This window comes from Scardinius erythrophthalmus, assembly GCF_964197995.2.
Source record: "Scardinius erythrophthalmus genome assembly, chromosome: 25".
NCBI classification, from domain to species: domain Eukaryota; kingdom Metazoa; phylum Chordata; class Actinopteri; order Cypriniformes; family Leuciscidae; genus Scardinius; species Scardinius erythrophthalmus.
The window spans coordinates 775,124-794,002 of NC_138245.1; the positions used below are offsets into that span (position 1 = coordinate 775,124).

Genomic DNA, 18,879 nt, shown 5'->3' on the forward strand with positions numbered 1-18,879 from the left:
AAAAGAGAGCGATCCCAGTCGAGCTCATTAGAGCTAATTCAAAGGTAATGTGACTCCGCCCACGGAGAGCGCGTGCTATTCAAACGCAAACTACTGAGGCAATCCACCTGTGAACGCCCCCATCTCAGCTCGAGAAAACAAGTTTATTCAGATCATTGTAGCCTACGTGTTTACACCATCTGGCAGCGCTGTGAGAAATATTAATAATGGAAAATCTACCTCAGAGTGCGGGTATTGCAGGAGAGAGGATCCGAATATGTAGTAAGTTTTTTTTCCTTCTCAAGTTAATCGCGTTTCTGTGAATGAATGAACGGCAGCCGCAGAGATGCGCGCTGTTTACCACAGCTCGCAAAAAGACAGTTTAAATTTAAATTGCGTCTCTGTGTGAATGAATGATGATGTTTTAGCAAACTGTATTGCTATACTGAGTTGAGTAAAAATCGACAGAAATATGTTGAAATAAAATGTAGGCTATTTGTATAAGCAACGTTTTAAACTGAAAATTAACATTTATATGCCCTAATATTTCATAAAAACAACGTTACAGTCAGGCGTTTCTGTTTGTGTATGAATGTTTCGGTTTTAGCAAACTGTATTGCTACACTCAGTAAATATCGACTAAAATATGTTGAAATAAAATGTATTTGTATAAGCAACGTATTAAACTGCAAATTAACATTTAGATTTCTTATAATAAAAATGAAAGACCTATGTTACAGACATATGAAAGACAACATTTCGTTGATTAGTTTTGGATAGATTACATTTTTACTGTAAAATATCTGCCACCTCAAATAAGCTTTTGTTTGCCAATATTTGCTCATGTTAAATATAGTATGTTTTGTCAAAAATAAAGTTATCAAATAATCAATCAAATCCTTACCTTTGAAATATGTATGATAAAATGTATACTTTAGTTTTTACAAAGAAAGATTACACTTGAATTGTTGTTGTAATTGTAACCTTTTTAATAAAAAAATATATTTACAAGGTAGATGTAAACAAACTATTAAAAGGTAAATATAAGCCTTTTCTTTAAATAACTTTTGTGTTTTATTATTGACAAATTTGGGGAGAGGATAAATATTCCAAAACTGAAAATACAGAATGAGAATTAACTGCACAATTACTAAATTACTTTTACTTTTCACAATTACTTTTCCTTGGATATTATAGGCCAAATTGCAAGCACAATATGTGGAAAAATAAAAAAGAATTGAGATGCTTCCAACTGTTGCTTTTGCATTCTTGTGGCTCAGTGACTCACCTGAATGAATGGGTAATTAAGTATGCAGGCCCCATTGTCTCCTCAGGTGTGAACCACTAAATATGCATGATCGTTGACGCCCACTCCGCATATGGCCTTTCCAAACAGAAAGTGCTTTGCAAAATTCAAATCAATGTATTGTGTTATGTGAATGATAAGGCAGGGTGATTTTCACTTTATTTTGAAGAAAAAACACTAGGCGATGACATCTTTTAGACAAAAGTCTTATTGGCACATATTTAGAATGTGTTTTATGGCCTTATTTCAGAAACTTTAGTTTTTAGTTTTTTCAATAACCATGCATAAACATTATTCTCTCAAAAATGCAGACATGTACATTCTTGTTGCTCACATTTCATGGTAGCCCTGTTTGTGCTAAATAGTGTGTAATTTTTTTTTCTATTAACATGTTAATAAGCAACTGAAAAAAGCAAAAATGTCAGGGCATGACAGAACATCTCAAGGACCCCAAAAACACCTTAGACCCCAGAGGGTTAATAAACACGATACTTCCTTTAGAATAAACTCCACAACTATAATAAGATGATCTTCACAATACAGGTTGAGGATTTATATGACACATGCAATAGTGAACATCAGCTCAGACTCTTCCTTCACCAATCCTCGAACTGGCTTTTCTCTAACTGTAAACTGCCCTGATTCACTAACAGCTGTTGGGTTTTGTCCTTAAAGTGACACTTTGACTTGATTAATACAATATGAAACAATATAAATTGCATTTTTTAATAGGGCCAAAATACAAATACAAAGTAATGCTTTATTAACAAGTGTCTTAAAATCCAACACAAAAATAAAATAATAACAAAAAATAACAAAAAACATGGAATTTACTAGCAGAAACAAAGTCCGAACACACTTTATATTGGGTGTCTTTAAAGAGCTGTTGTGCTTTTGTCCATCTCCATCTGTGTTTAGTGTGTAATGTTGCCGTTTGATCATGATAAAGCTCCAGTTCTTCTCTATATCAGTGTCAGTGTTTCTGAACTCCTGAAACGCCTCCAGTGTAGTCTTGAGTTTCTTCCTCATTTGAATAATTAATGCGCAGAATAAAGGGGCGGGGCCTGGTTGAGTTAGTTAGTAGTGTGTTAAACTGGCGGTTATGGTAAGGGGCGGGACATTTCCCAAACACACTCGAAGCGCTTGACCAATCACAACACACTGCTCCAGCCGACCAATCAGAGCACAGTGTCCTTTTCAGAAGGAGGGGCTTCATAGAGACAGGAAGTAAACAGAGCGTTACTGACAGACTGGGAAGAGAGGAGCCGCAACAATGGAGAATATGAGGAGAATAATCAACATTCAAGCAGGAAAACCTGTTCTAGTAGAGCCTGAAACAACATCAAGACTTTGTAAAAGGGCAGAATAGGTCCTCTTAAAATAATAACTACTAGGTATAGTGTATTTATTGTTGATGTTGTATTGTGAATGACTTGAGCTGTTATTAAGGAGGATACGGGTAAGGTTTAGTCTAGAAATCTAGACGCACCCTAGCGGCAGCAAAATTTATTTTGCTTCCAGGGTAGTCTAGCAACTCTCCGTTGACTTTCGAGCTGGAAAAACCAAACTCTAGTCAGGCCAATCACGTCGTGTATAGAGTCGGTGGGCGGGCTTTACATAATGACGACAGAGTTGTGACGGTTCCGTGTGCATTCCCTGCTACTTGAAAACAAAGAATGGCTGATGACGAACAGCGGTCTTTCGAATCGGCTTTGTCCGTGACTTTGGAGGAATTGGAGTTAAGCTTTTCTTTGAGAAAAGAACAAAGAACGGCACTTAAGTCATTCTTAAAACAGGAAGATGTGTTCGTAGTTTTGCCGGCCAGATACGGCAAAAGTTTAATCTATCATCAACTAGCTCCGCTGTTGGGAAAATGCTCTGGTTGGGTGAAGCGCTGTCCTATTGCGTGCCAAGTGAATTTGAAAGACAGCCGTTTATCCCGCCCCTCGGATTGAGCCGTGTCTATGGTGAGTTGCCAGACTCAACATCTTGATGTAGGTCTGGCTTGCCAGGCTAGGTAACGTTAGGACAGGTTTGAGTGGGTTTATGGGAAAGTCAACAGTGTATTTACACCTAAAATTATAGTAAACACACTAGTTAAAGACACCCAATATAAAGTGGGATCCAAAGTGCAGATTCCTTCTTTTCCTAAATTATTTCGTTGACTAGTGATGAGTAAATCAAAGTAGTCTTCATTGTAAAGTTGTAAGCGTGTGCAAAGGCGGTTTCAGTGAATGTAACTTGGATCAAGTGTCATAATTCTATAGTACACAAATTTATCAGAACCTTGTTTTTGTATGGTCATATAAAAGACTCAAGAGAGAGTACAGGACTCATCATTGCGGATCCTGGCAGGACTATTCCCGTCGGGTTCCTCTTCGGGATCGGGAATGTCGGGAGTGTCGGCAGTGTCGGAAGTGGGAGAGAACTCGGACGGGGCGTCCTCGTATCCGCTGCTCTCCTCGTTCTCATCCTGAGCTTCAGGAGTCTGATGACCTTCACACACTTCAGGAGTCTGATGATCCTTACACACCGGGAGACCCAGTGTTTGTCTGATCACGTTCTTCAGGTCTAACATTGGTGTGTTGAGATGCACAGGAGCGCCTCCACTGGCTGGGAGTGGAGTATCGTCTCCGTCCACTGATGATCCTTCAGGGCCAGGTCTCCACTTCTGCTCCACTGTCCTCTCCTAAACACACGAGCAAACATCCGTCAAACACAGTCTGGAGGAATATTATAAACCATAAGAGTGGCATCAAATTACTTTTGAAAGTTCCAAGTAGTTAATCCCAACTTATTTTAAAGTCCCACTGAAGTGTCTTGGAATGCACAGCTTTGATGTGTTGACATAAACAGGAAGCTAAGGCTGGACATATTGAATGGCTCCTCCCCCTTTTCAAATAGCCAATAGCGTTTAGTTTCCCTCACAGACAGACAGCACCATGGCAGCGAATCCAAGCGCTGATGATACGCTGGATTCAATAGTAGAGGACTCATTTCATTCTTAACGTACAGTTGGAAACCGGAATAAAACTGGAGCGTCTGAGCAAACGAACACACACTACAACCCATAATGCTCTGTGTGTCGACGGTTGCTTTGGTCAGGTGGTGTTTATAGCACAGGGGGCGGAGCTTCAGATTCTAGAGAGCATTTGATTGGACAGAAGATGTGATGAGAAGCGGTGATGTCATAAAAATCCCTGATCCATTTTAGCAGAAGTGAGAGACTGTGAGTTTTGAATGCTTATATCTCCTAAATGTGAATTTTGTCATTGTTTCAGAACACACCAGCTTATTCATAACCTCAAGGGGAGGAAATGAACATTAGCCCATAATTTACTCTCCCTCAACTCATCCTAGGTGTATATGACATTCTTCTGTCAGACGAACACAATCAGAGTTATATTAAAAAATGTCCTGCTCTTCCGAGCTTTATAATGGCAGAGAATGGCTGTATACTTGTCCATCAAATGTATCTATCTATCTATCTATCTATCTATCTATCTATCTATCTATCTATCTATCTATCTATCTATCTATCTATCTATCTATCTATCTATCTATCTATCTATCTATCTATCTATCTATCCATCTATCTATCTATCTATCTATCTATCTATCTATCTATCTATCTATCTATCTCAGTAAAACACATCCAGGCACATTTTGCTCTCATGGTGGATGATAAAAGAATAAAATAAGAGAGAAGTGAACACACTCACAGTTCTCCACACATGGTTACGCAAGCATGCAGTGTCTCTCTCTCACACACACACACACACACACACACACACACACACACACACACACACACACACACACACACACACACACACACACAGCAGTTTCTGTTGATCTCTAAATGTGATGATGTAAGCGCAGTGTTTCCTCACCTCTCGTAACCTCTCCATCTCCTGTGTTACTGAGGCGAGCTTGAACTCCACCGTCCTCCTCATCGCTCTCTCTCTCTCCAGCTCCTGCTCAGACAGAACACACATCATCAGCTCATTGTGTGTGTGTGTGTGTGTGTGTGGGTGTGTGTGTGTGTGTGTGTGTGTGAAGCAGCGTGTCACAGTACCAGTGTGAGCTGATGATTCTCTCTCTGTGTTTCGAGGAGCATCTCCTCCGTCCCCTCGAGCGCGTCCTGAAGAACATCGACCTGGAAGAGCAGCGCCTCCTGCTGGAGCGACAGCATCCGCAGATCCGTCACACACTCCTCGTAGTTCAGCTCCGTCTGCGCAGCAAACACAACTTTACACACATCCTCTAGATGGAACGCCAAAGCACACACAATACATACAGTGCATCCGGAGAGTATTCACAGCGCTTCACTTTCTCCACATTTCGTTATGTTACAGCCTTATTCCAAAAATAGATCAAATTCATTATTTCCCTCAAAATTCTACAAACAATACGCCATAATGACAACGTGAAAGAAGTTTGTTTGAAATCTTTGCAAATGTATTAAAAATAGAAAATAAAAAAAATCACATGTACATAAGTATTCACAGCCTTTGCCATGACACTCAAAGTTTAGCTCAGGTTCATCCAGTTTCCACTGATCATCCTTGAGATGTTTCTACAGCTGGATTGGAGTCCACCTGTGGTGACTTCAGCTGATGGACATGATTTGGAAAGGCACACACCTGTCTATATAAGGTCAAATTGAAGTTGAAGCAAATGTGCAGTATTGTGTCGAGGCTTCGAAAACAACCCGACACCCGTCTCCACGGTGACCCCTAGTGGTCAGAACAGTGTAAACGCAACTAAAACCCGGACCAAACATGCATAAAAACAACTTTTACAAATCTAGTGCACATTTTTTATTGCAAGTAAAATCTTTCAAATGCAATTATTTAATCATCTAATAAAATTATCAAGTGTCTATGTTCTTTTATTAATTGTCAGGGTTTGTTTTGTTTGTTCTATGAATGGTTCAGCTCAACAGGCCAATCGGAGACTTTCAACTACCATTATTAATTTGAATCATACTAACGTCTAATTAAAACATCTACAAATGTATAAAACTGATCAGAGTTCATTGGTTCTCAGTGACGACTCATGATTCATGGGTTGACAGAGATCATTCACCCCCAGCGGTGAACCATTGAAATTTTAAAGTGTTTTGAAACGGTTATGACGTAATAAAGCCTCATTTACTGAAATCACGACTGTGGCAGTGTCATACACGCTCCGAACCATTGACTCGGAACAAAAGATTCATAATGGTTTCGAAACTTCATGAAGCTGTAGGGTTGGGAATCGTAAGAAATTTTCCGGTTCCGCCAAACGATTCCGGTTTCGGTTCCGATTCAATAAAAATTATTAAAACAACTAATAAAAAAATAGTAGTAAGGGGAAAATAACACAACAAAATAGCGAGACTCGTCAGGATCGAGGGAAAGATGAGGAAGCGGGAGACTCGTCAGGATCGAGGGAAAGATGAGGGACCGGGAGACTAGTCAGGATCGAGGGAAAGATGAGGGACCGGGAGACTCGTCTGGATCAAGGGAAAGATGAGGAACCGGAAGACTCGTCAGGATCGAGGGAAAGATGAGGGACCGGGAGACTAGTCAGGATCGAGGGAAAGATGAGGGACCGGGAGACTCGTCTGGATCAAGGGAAAGATGAGGAACTGGGAGACTCGTCAGGATCGAGGGAAAGATGAGGGACCGGGAGACTAGTCAGGATCGAGGGAAAGATGAGGGACCGGGAGACTCGTCTGGATCAAGGGAAAGATGAGGAACCGGGAGACTCGTCAGGATCGAGGGAAAGATGAGGATCGAGGGAAAGATGAGGAACTGGGAGACTCGTCAGGATCGAGGGAAAGATGAGGAACTGGGAGACTCGTCTGGATCGAGGGAAAGATGAGGAACCGGGAGACTCGTCTGGATCGAGGGAAAGATGAGGATCGAGGGAAAGATGAGGAACTGGGAGACTCGTCAGGATCGAGGGAAAGATGAAGAACTGGGAGACTCGTCAGGATCGAGGGAAAGATGAGGAACTGGGAGACTCATCAGGATCGAGGGAAAGATGAGGAACCGGGAGACTCGTCAGGATCGAGGGAAAGATGAGGATCGAGGGAAAGATGAGGAACTGGGAGACTCGTCAGGATCGAGGGAAAGATGAGGAACTGGGAGACACGTCAGGATCGAGGGAAAGATGAGGACCTGGGAGACTCGTCAGGATCGAAGGAAAGATGAGGAACTGGGAGACTCGTCAGGATCGAGGGAAAGATGAGGAACTGGGAGACTCGTCTGGATCGAGGGAAAGATGAGGATCGAGGGAAAGATGAGGAACTGGGAGACTCGTCAGGATCGAGGGAAAGATGAGGATCGAGGGAAAGATGAGGAACTGGGAGACACGTCAGGATCGAGGGAAAGATGAGGACCTGGGAGACTCGTCAGGATCGAGGGAAAGATGAGGAACTGGGAGACTCGTCAGGATCGAGGGAAAGATGAGGAACTGGGAGACTCGTCTGGATCGAGGGAAAGATGACGATCGAGGGAAAGATGAGGAACTGGGAGACTCGTCAGGATCGAGGGAAAGATGAGGAACTGGGAGACTCGTCAGGATCGAGGGAAAGATGAGGAACTGAGAGACTAGTCAGGATCGAGGGAAAGATGAGGATCGAGGGAAAGATGAGGAACTGGGAGACTCGTCAGGATCGAGGGAAAGATGAGGATCGAGGGAAAGATGAGGAACTGGGAGACTCGTCAGGATCGAGGGAAAGATGAGGAACTGGGAGACTCGTCAGGATCGAGGGAAAGATGAGGATCGAGGGAAAGATGAGGAACTGGGAGACTCATTAGGATCGAGGGAAAGATGAGGAACCGGGAGACTCGTCAGGATCGAGGGAAAGATGAGGATCGAGGGAAAGATGAGGAACTGGGAGACTCGTCAGGATCGAGGGAAAGATGAGGAACCGGGAGACTCGTCAGGATCGAGGGAAAGATGAGGATCGAGGGAAAGATGAGGAACTGGGAGGCTCGTCAGGATCGAGGAAAAGATGAGGAACTGGGAGACTCGTAAGGATCGAGGGAAAGATGAGGAACTGGGAGACTCGTCAGGATCGAGGGAAAGATGAGGATCGAGGGAAAGATGAGGAACTGGGAGACTCGTCAGGATCGAGGGAAAGATGAGGATCGAGGGAAAGATGAGGAACTGGGAGACTCATCAGGATCGAGGGAAAGATGAGGAACTGGGAGACTCGTAAGGATCGAGGGAAAGATGAGGAACTGGGAGACTCGTCAGGATCGAGGGAAAGATGAGGATCGAGGGAAAGATGAGGAACTGGGAGACTCGTCAGGATCGAGGGAAAGATGAGGATCGAGGGAAAGATGAGGAACTGGGAGACTCGTCAGGATCGAGGGAAAGATGAGGATCGAGGGAAAGATGAGGAACTGGGAGACTCGTTAGGATCGAGGGAAAGATGAGGAACCGGGAGACTCGTCAGGATCGAGGGAAAGATGAGGATCGAGGGAAAGATGAGGAACTGGGAGACTCGTCAGGATCGAGGGAAAGATGAGGAACCAGGAGACCCGTCAGGATCGAGGGAAAGATGAGGATCGAGGGAAAGATGAGGAACTGGGAGACTCGTCAGGATCGAGGGAAAGATGAGGAACTGGGAGACACGTCAGGATCGAGGGAAAGATGAGGAACTGGGAGACTCGTCAGGATCGAGGGAAAGATGAGGAACTGGGAGACTCGTCAGGATCGAGGGAAAGATGAGGAACTGGGAGACACGTCAGGATCGAGGGAAAGATGAGGAACTGGGAGACTTGTCAGGATCGAGGGAAAGATGAGGGACCGGGAGACTCGTCAGGATCGAGGGAAAGATGAGGGACCGGGAGACTCGTCAGGATCGAGGGAAAGATGAGGGACCGGGAGACTCGTCAGGATCGAGGGAAAGATGAGGGACCGGGAGACACGTCAGGATCGAGGGAAAGATGAGGAACCGGGAGACACGTCAGGATCGAGGGAAAGATGAGGAACTGGGAGACTCGTAAGGATCGAGGGAAAGATGAGGAACTGGGAGACACGTCAGGATCGAGGGAAAGATGAGGACCTGGGAGACTCGTCAGGATCGAGGGAAAGATGAGGAACTGGGAGACTCGTCAGGATCGAGGGAAAGATGAGGAACTGGGAGACTCGTCAGGATCGAGGGAAAGATGAATGTACAGAGATGTCCTTGATGGAAACCTGCTCCAGAGCTCTGGATCTCAGACTGGGGCGACAGTTCATCTTCCAACAGGACAACGACACTCAGCACACAGCCAAGATAAAAGAGGAGTGGCTAAAGGACAACTCTGGGAATGTCTTTGAGTGGCCCAGCCAGAGCCCAGACTCGAGCCGATTGATCATCTCTGGAGAGATCTGAAGATGGCTGTGCACCGACGCTCCCCATCCAACCTTGAGAGGTTCTGCAAAGAAGAATGGCAGAAACTGACCAAAAATAGGTGTGCCAAGCTTGCAGCATCATACCCAAGAAGACTTGAGGCTGTAATTGGTGCCAAAGGTGCTTCAACAAAGTATTGAGCAATGGCTGTGAATACTTATTTACATGTGCTTCATTTGCAAAGATTTCAAACAAACTTCTTTCACTGTCTTCTTGTCACTGTGGGGTATTGTTTGTAGAATTTTAAGGGAAATCATTTAATCCATTTTGAAATAAGGCTGTAACATAAAATCTGGAAAACGTGAAGCACTTGAATCCTTTCCGGATGCACTGTAAACATACAAAGAAATGTAAAAAAAAATTATGAGTATTTATAGTTTTTTTTATGCATTATATTTTTTCCACATTAACAAATAAATGTACAAATACATAGATTACTTAATAAATGTGGAAAAAAATATAATAATACATGAAGAAAACTCATTTTTGTTTGTGTTTTTTACATTTATTTGTACATTTATTTAGTTATGTATTTATTTATTTATTTATTTCTTATTTTGTCAGCTTTGACATTCTATAGTTCTTAAAGTGCCTCTTTTTGAGATAATGCCTTTCATGTAGTGTGTAATAAAGCTATTGTCAGTAATTCAGTCCCAATTCCTGCTAAACCTGCATGTAGGTTTGTAACTAATTTGCATAATGCCAGCCTGTGGTCTTGATTGGCATATTGGCTTGATTGGCTCTTAGCTCCGCCCTCAAACACTGTAGTGTATCTGAGACTGGAAGAGTTTGTGTTGTTCGTGTCGAGAAGACGCTGTTTTCTGCTGACAGAGCAAATCCACTTTGATGAGATTGATACGGTAAAACCCACGCCATCATTACTGTTCGTATCACTGTGATCAAGAGCTGAGATTCAGATATGATAATGAGTGTTTGGTTTCTGACCAATCACGGCAGAGCAGCGCTCAGAGAGGCGGAGCTTAGAGGGAAATGCTAATGAGTAGGGTTGCAAAGGGGCGGAAAATTTCCGGTAAATTTCCGGAAATTTTCCGGTAAATTTCCATGGGAAGTTAAGCTGGGGAATTTTGGAAATATTCATTACCACGGCAACCGCTTGCGCGTCCACTCTGAAAGTAACTGTACACATAAGAGACGGAAAGATACATTATTTAAGGTTATTTCTATTCGTTAGAATATTGATATATGAACTTGTTGTAAAGTAAGCCCCGTTGCGAGCATGTGCGTCTCTCTAAACTTTCAGTGTGCTGCACTGCTCTAGTTGACTTCTGCACCTTCCCCCCCGAAAATATCACGTTAATTTTGAAAACGTAATTCCTTTTGTGGATCCTCTTGGTCTTTCTTCATGTTTCTTTGACAAATATCAGTGTCTCAGTCTCACGCACGCTGCACGTGAGTTAACCACGCCTACTTATTTACATGTTGCGGTATACACGGAATAAAACAATCTGCTACGGTTGACATTTTCTTCTGCGGTAATGATATATACCGTCATACCGCCCAGCCCTACTTATGTGGTAAATAAAGTTATGCTAGCTTATTTAGCATCTAACTTATCAGCTTGCTATCTACTAGATGAATACATTTGTATGTGATATTTGCAATTTAAACATTTAATAAATATATTTATTATGGGGAAAATATATTTCCCCATAATATCATCAAAACTTACTTCACTTTGTTTAGTCCACAGGCTCAAATGTGTGCCTTCAATAGTCTTGTGCTTTGGGCTTCTGTACATGTGATGGAGGCATGCACAGTGCCAGTAGGGGGTGTGGTCTCAATAGCCATGCAGTAAGCAGTGTGCATGTGATTGAGGAATGGCATGGATATTCAAGTGTATTTGAATGGCATCTGTTTGTTTTAGTCAAGATTATGCTAAAATATACTTTCCTCAACTATATTTAAGTTCCCTATGAAGAGCCAACCCTCAACTTTGAAAATTCCCAGTTTATTCCCGTTTATTCCCATAAATTCCTGTTAATTCCCTTAAATTCCCATTAATTCCCATGGAAAGTTTCCATCTTTGAAAATTCCCATAATTTTGCAACCCTACTAATGAGCCCGTGAGTCGTGTGATTCACAGAGGAGCGTCTCACGAGTCTCTGATGGGAGTCATGAACACTGACTCGAGACACACCTGTTGATTCACTACACGAGTCTTCATCGCCTCCACACCTGCGTGTCTCAACTCGCCCAGCATGCATCAGTGTTACTTTAGTTCTGTTCATATTTTGAATTTGCTTGCATCACCTATCCTGGAAACTGACTCCTTTTATGAAATAGCAGCTTTTATAATTCACAACAGTAAAACTATTACATATAAAATTTGGTTTTAAAAAATATGTAAATCTTACCACTTCTACGCTCTCAGAAAGCAGATCATCTTCACTCTAAAAAACAAACAAACATACAATTGTTCATTAGTACATAAAACTTGTAACAAAGTAACATTTTTCTAACAAAATGCATCTGGTTGGATCAGTGACTCCTGTTCAGCAGGTTTAGATCTGTGAGAGAGAGACTTAAACACACTGTTCTGCCTAAACACACACTCAGATGGCAGACATCACACTACTCGCCTGGCTCTCTTCCCGCGCTCCTCTCCTCAGCGTGCCGTATCTGCTGTCGCTGCGGGACAGGTGTCTGCTCGTCTCCTCCGCCTGCACGACATCAACAACAGCACATTATTCATTACTAATATAAAACAGTAAAGCAATCTAAGCAACAAACTCCATCAAAGGATTCTGAAAGGAAATATGGCAGAATTTGGAGTTTTAAAGAGGCCACATTATGCTCTTTTACAGTCTTAATGTTGTTTCAGGCTCTACTAGAACAGGTTTTCCTGCTTGAATGTTTATTATTCTCCTCATATTCTCCATTGTTGCGGCTCCTCTCTTCCCAGTCTGTCAGTAACGCTCTGATTACTTCCTGTCTCTATGAAGCCCCTCCTTCTATTGGTCGAGCGCTTCGAGTGTGTTTGGGAAATGTCCCGCCCCTTACCATAACCGCCAGTTTAACACACTACTAACTCAACCAGGCCCCGCCCCTTTATTCTGCGCATTAATTATTATAATGACCACTGATTGTGGTTGCCCAGTTGTATTATAGCTGTGTTTTCATCCAAAGTTGTGAACTTAACTTCTGCACAAAATTGGAATATCGCATAAAAGTTTGCAAATGAAGCAGCGTTTCCATCCCAGAGATGTGTGTCCTGGGTGCAAAACTTTAATGTCAGAAACATGTGACGACACACACTATTAACTTCAGCGAATGAAAGGTAATAATCATTATTCTAATGTTTCAGTGACACATTAAACCTGTTAGGCCCCGTTCACACCGCCAGCGACACACAGCGACAAAGCGGCATGATCCCATTCATTTCAATGGAAAGCTGGCGACTTCCGGCGACACGAGCGACAGTGACTGTTGGCGACAGAATGTGGGCGTGTCAAGCGACACGAGACGCGCGACAAAAGTTCAGAAATTTCAACTTTATGCAAATGAGAAGCGCTTTTCGCGAGCGACAACCAATAGGAAAAAAGACTTTCAGTGGAGCTCAGCTCACGTCACCGTCTCGAGTGCAGGAGACAGAAGAGCTCGAGGGCGATTTCGCTGCTTTATATGATTTGACTGTAACCACATACATGGATATAATAAAATGATGCATGGAAAAGAAACTGTCGACAGTCTCAGTGAGTTAAATTCACACATTTAGTTCGAGTGTTGTAATTTTATGATGCAAGTTTAAGTTTAGCACTGCTGCAGTTCATTTTACAGTTTCCCCTGCATTATGTTGACAATTAGGGACAAGAAAATTGATTATTTGTCAAATTCGAATGATGTTTTAGTAATTCATTGATTGATCGATCGTTAATCCAGTAGGCTAAATGATTTAATCCACTGAACACTGCTGTGGTAATATAAAAACACTCTCCCAACAGCATACTGTTTCTTTTGAGCCTAATTCCTAGTCAAATTAAAATGATATAGTTGTATCACTTGTGATGGTATTTTGTATAGATATGGCCAGACGTGCAGTCTACCAATCACATTAGAGCGACAGCACTATGAACGCCCACAAGCGACTTCACAGTACAGAGACCAGCGACATACGGTGTGAACGGGGCTTCAGAAAGACGTTCTAGTGACATCATCACACGCTAGCGTAAAAGAACCACTGAATCGGTTTAACCAGTTCGTTGAAACAAACCGCCCGAAAGAATCTGTTCACGGAAATGAATCGTATTTCTGAAAACTATGAGAGAATCAGAGGCGAATTAATGACCAGCTGTTATTGTGAAAAAGGCTTTTAAAGAGGATTCAATTCCTCTTGATGGAATCGATCCCAACATTTGGAATCGACTCTTGATTCACCTTAGAATCGATTCACTTTGGAATCGATTCCATGCCCTACAAAGAGGTTGCCAAAAATTGGACGAAACCTCTCAATTCATATGGATTCGTTTTACAATCTCTTTATGAACTTTTTTTGAAGCATCACAGTGGTAGTTGCGTAGACGGTCAATGGAGGAACAGAAATCTCTCAGATTTCATTAGGAAGATCTTCATTTGTGTTCTGAAGATGGAATGACATGAGGGAGAGTAAATGATGACAGAATTCTCATTTTTGGGTGAACTGTCCCTTTAAGACTGAAGTTTCAGAATAAAACTTCATGTGATTGCGAACACTGACTGATGTCATAATCATAGCCTCAAAAGGAGATTATAACAGTCTAGATTAAAGTCAGTTAATCATGAACAGCTCTGATCGTTCGTCACGTTTAATTCGTTTTTTATCGCGAGATTCAGCATCATCGCGCACATCATCATCATCATCATCATCATCGGAGGGTGTGTTCTGTTAAAATAACAGGTCGTATTTATTTAAGAAAAATTAGAATAGCATTTGCTATATATTTAAAATCAAGTAAATCTTCAGGTAAAGAGAATTTGATCATTTACAGTTAGAAAGCAGTCCCAACTCAGCCAATTATCGTCTTATCGAGGCTTTGGCGTGTATAACAACAGACAGGCTAATGTAATCCAGGAGACACAACCGTCAAAGATCAGAAGACGATTACAGCAGAAATCCAGTCACGAGTCACGAGTCACACAAAGAAGATCCGGACTCTGAAGACTGACTCACTCATATCGTTAAGTTACCTCTCTGATAATGTGCCGAAGAGACTCTTCTTCGCTCATTCCTCGAGAGAGAGTCCGTTTCCTCAGAGAGCCCGCTTTCTCGAGCTGACCCGAATGCATGTTCCCGCGGAGAAAAGGTCCGAGAAATCTGTGTTTCTGAAGAGTTTCTCTACCGGAGAGACAGTGTTGTGTTGTCGGGTGGCTTCTGTGTGCGGTGGGCGGGGCTTGACTCATGAGGGGGCGGGGCTATCGTTTGTTATGTAATATCACAGTGCTTTGAAATATAAGACGGGGTAAGATGACCCACACGTCTTAAAGGGGTCAAGACATGGATTAATTTTTTTAGATTTTTTTTAATACATATATGTTCTTTGAGGTTAACTATGTTAAGGTATTGTTCCTCAAAAAATAACTTATATGTGGAAAAACAATTATTTTCAACCCTCATTCTGGGCCTGTGTCTGACGTTATCAGTTTTTAAGGCGCGGCTCCTTTAAGGCTTGTCAGTGAACGGCCACTGTTATGATTGGCTATTGTCACTGCATAGGAAACAGTGTCAACGCCCACTCGCCATTGCTTGTGTTATGAAAACATTGATCCATTAATATAAAGCAGTCATTGAAGCATTATGAAAAATTAAAAAGGTTTGTGGTGCAGCTGTTGTCAGACGCTTCATCTGTCAACAAAAGATTCTTTGTGAACTCTTACAAAAAAATAAAAATAAATGCTAGGGGCGGGGCCTATGGTGTGATGATGTGTGACTATTCGTCAACGTCTTGCTCTGGAGGCGGGCATATGCAAATGTACTTCCCGAAATATCCAGAGTGAATCTTGATTAAATAAATGCTTTGTTTATAATGAGTACGTTTTTTAATACCAGAAATATCTCTGACTTAAAATGAGAACTAAAAACCCACCTCTTCCTTAAAATCACATATACAGTCAAGAATAGCATCTGTGTGTATTTTAAGCTCTGAAATTTGAAGGATGTTTTAATGTTACAGAGACCTCTGATGTCAAAATTTGATTTTTTATGTCATGACTCCTTTAATTGTCTCTCCTGACCACAGATGACACGAAATCTCGTGTGAACTCTTTTGATAAATGGCTATACTCTTATTAATTTTGTCATTTCATCTGAATATTAACATTAAAGTGATTTGAGCTGAATAATGACACTGTCTTCTGTAGAAGTTTGCATCATTGAGTTGCTTTGAAACACTCTGTGCTGTATAAAGCTGACTTGAGTTGAATATCAACATGTGTGAGATTAAATCAGTAAAAACAGCTTTGAGGTTAATCTTGTGTCTGGAAAATAGTGAACTGTGACCTTGTATTTTGTTGAATATCAAAAAATGTGTTAATGAGAGATGTTTTTAGATTTGTGGAGTAAAATGATAGTTTACATGATTATAGGAGGAAATGTGCAAGCTTTATTTAAAGTAAAGATGTGGTGTCACTTTAATACACTTTTGTAAACCCAGTCAGTCACAATGAAACCATCTGAACTGCATTAGAAATCTGAATTTTAATATAGTAATGTGTAAATAATAGGCTGTGATTTACACACTAAATCCAGCAGAAATTCCAGCACATTCATTTTTAAACGCTCATGACTGACGTCACTGCCTGTATCGCACACCGATTGGCTGCCGCCTGTCCTACATTTGCATAAAGTTAAGTATTTCTCAACTTTTGAACACTAGTATATAGCCAGTTCTTTTCTCCAGACCACCGTCGGTCCAGAAATGCTCCTTCAGCTCCGCACTATCAATAAACAGTGTGTATTAGAACTAAGTGTATATTATTATATTTTAAATAGCCTACTGTACTATGAGCTATTAATACATGACTACTATCATCATTGGTCAGTCTCACATTGTTAAAGGAGGTTTCACCCCCCCCCCCCCCCCCCCCCCCACACACACACACACACACACGCACAAAGCCCTGTCGTTGCACTGGCCACACACACTCGCTTAGGCAAGACTCCCATATGGTCTAGCGGTTAGGATTCCTGGTTTTCACCCAGGCGGCCCGGGTTCGACTCCCGGTATGGGAAGGAGTGTTTCTTTGGCTCCTCGAGGTGTTTTCTCCCTAGTGTGAACAGCAGAATCACGAGAGAATGATCTTCTGTCCTCGGCTCGTGTGCCTTCGATAGCTCAGTTGGTAGAGCGGAGGACTGTAGTGGATTATTAGCAATCCTTAGGTCGCTGGTTCGACTCCGGCTCGAAGGAGATGTTTTCACACACACACACACACCCTTCAAAACAAGACAAACCTTCAGACTTTTACTTCATTTGCATTCAGAGCTGCGCGCGCATATCTCTTTTTGTCTGGCGTTAGTCGCACGAGCACACCAACTAAACTAGACGGATTAAATACATCTATTTTAGCATTTATTTATTATGTCTGTAATCTGACAGTCCAGCACAAGGCTGTTTTGCCGTGAGATAACGAACACCATTCAATAGAATGCGATTTTTCAAACGCTTGACTCTCCAGTTTCTATTAAGCTATTAGTGTGAGTCAAAGGCAGTTCTCTTCAATCAATCAACACGATTTAACCCAGTCAACGATTGCTTTGGATAATTCTAATATCAGCAATATATGTGCCGTCTATCAACAGTCATAATAACAAAGAACATCATTTGTTTATTTCCTTAACCCTCTGGTGCTTCACGTGTCGGCCAAACATTACCGATTTTTTTACTCAATGAAGTGAATGTGTTTTGTTTTTAATATTTTATGGTACGAAATTATATTTACACTGTATTTATAATCTATTCACTTTTTGACCATAGACCTGAAAATGAAAACTCGTAAATCTTAATACTGTAAAGCTCAAACTCAGACTGAAGTTTGATCTCTTTTCAAAGACGACACGTGGCAGATTATTGCGGAAGAAGTTTTAAAAAGTGAACTTAAAAGTTAGTTTTACGTTTGTTGTCATGAAAAATGCACAAAAAAACTATTTTCATTTTTTATATGAAATATATATTTTTAAAAACATGTTTTACTCTAGAACTGCAAGAAAATCAAAGTCACAAATCTAAAGTTATGTTCCAAATTTGAGCTTAATATCGTATATAAATGATCTTTCAGTGAGATGTTGTTTGCTGCAGTCCCAAACGCTTCCACTAGAGGAACTTCCTCTCACAATCATTTCCAATTTTAACCACAAACAATACAAGTGTGACTTTTTTTCAGGAGCATTTAACCTTCTATGATGTCAATCATGTCCATGATTTTTTTGTGTGTCAAAACGAAAAGTTTCATACCATTCCCATGAAGTAAAAAATACTACAAAAAACAAACTGTAAATCCCGCGGTCAATCGGGGCTTCCACACCGGACAGTTATAGGAACTCAGTTATAGGAACTACCCCCCAGGATGGTTCTCCAAGAACTAATGGTTCCCCTTGGAACCTTTTCCTGGTTGCATTCGCACCGCCAGTAGGAACTCTGAAGTGACGTAAGACACACTTGTTGTTGTGACTTTTATTCTGACGGCGCTGAGAACGACTGAGCCAGAGCAAACAAACAGTGCTCGCATTCTCCTGTTCATTAGTTTACGAACTGTCCAACAGTCCTGGCTAAATACATCATCAGATAGAATGTAGGCCGACTCTGGAGGAGTAAATTAGTTCCTCCAAAAGGAGTTCCTAGAACTAAAATGGTTCCCAGTTCCTGCAGTGCGAACACGCCCAAACCCGGGACGTTCCACCAATAGTTCTAGTAACGATGAAGAGGGTCCTCCGGTGCGAAAGCCCCTAACGATGCCGAAGAGCTCCAGAGGGTTTAGTGGTCTCGAACCTCTGGCCCTGAGACTGCAGATCAGGAGCTCCCACTGGAGTCCAGCGGGCCCGTTTCACTCAGCGAAACCCAAACCCTGAGCTGATGCAGAGCATGTCTGACTGGTGTTCGAGGTAGACCACCTGACTGCTGCTGGAAGAAGCTCGTGACCAAAGCCGAGGGGCTACAGCGGAGACGTCATCAAGCGTGTGCTCAGTCATTCAACGCTTCAGGCAGGA

At 41.9% G+C, this 18,879-nt stretch overlaps 1 protein-coding gene across 1 annotated transcript; it reads right to left on the reverse strand.

Moving 5' to 3' along the window:
• Nucleotides 1-1,997: 1,997 nt before the first annotated feature.
• LOC308685421 (uncharacterized protein) lies at nucleotides 1,998-15,072 on the reverse strand. Its single transcript, XM_081357183.1, has 6 exons — nucleotides 14,868-15,072; nucleotides 12,284-12,364; nucleotides 12,059-12,094; nucleotides 5,364-5,519; nucleotides 5,179-5,262; nucleotides 1,998-3,974 (listed from the first exon to the last, which is right to left on the reverse strand). The coding sequence occupies exons 1-6, from the start codon at nucleotides 14,964-14,966 to the stop codon at nucleotides 3,600-3,602; spliced, it is 831 nt and encodes a 276-aa protein (XP_081213309.1). The 5' UTR covers nucleotides 14,967-15,072; the 3' UTR covers nucleotides 1,998-3,599.
• Between the last annotated feature and the right edge of the window lie 3,807 nt (nucleotides 15,073-18,879).

Bases quoted from the DNA above. Each gene is read 5' to 3' on its own strand.
- LOC308685421 (XM_081357183.1), bottom strand. From the start codon at position 14,966: ATGCATTCGGGTCAGCTCGAGAAAGCGGGCTCTCTGAGGAAACGGACT. The intron at 5,263-5,363 runs GTACTGTGACAC...CTGTCTGAGCAG, and splicing joins AGAATCATCAGCTCACACTG to GAGCTGGAGAGAGAGAGAGC. The intron at 3,975-5,178 runs GTGAGGAAACAC...TCGTGTGTTTAG, and splicing joins AGATGGAGAGGTTACGAGAG to GAGAGGACAGTGGAGCAGAA.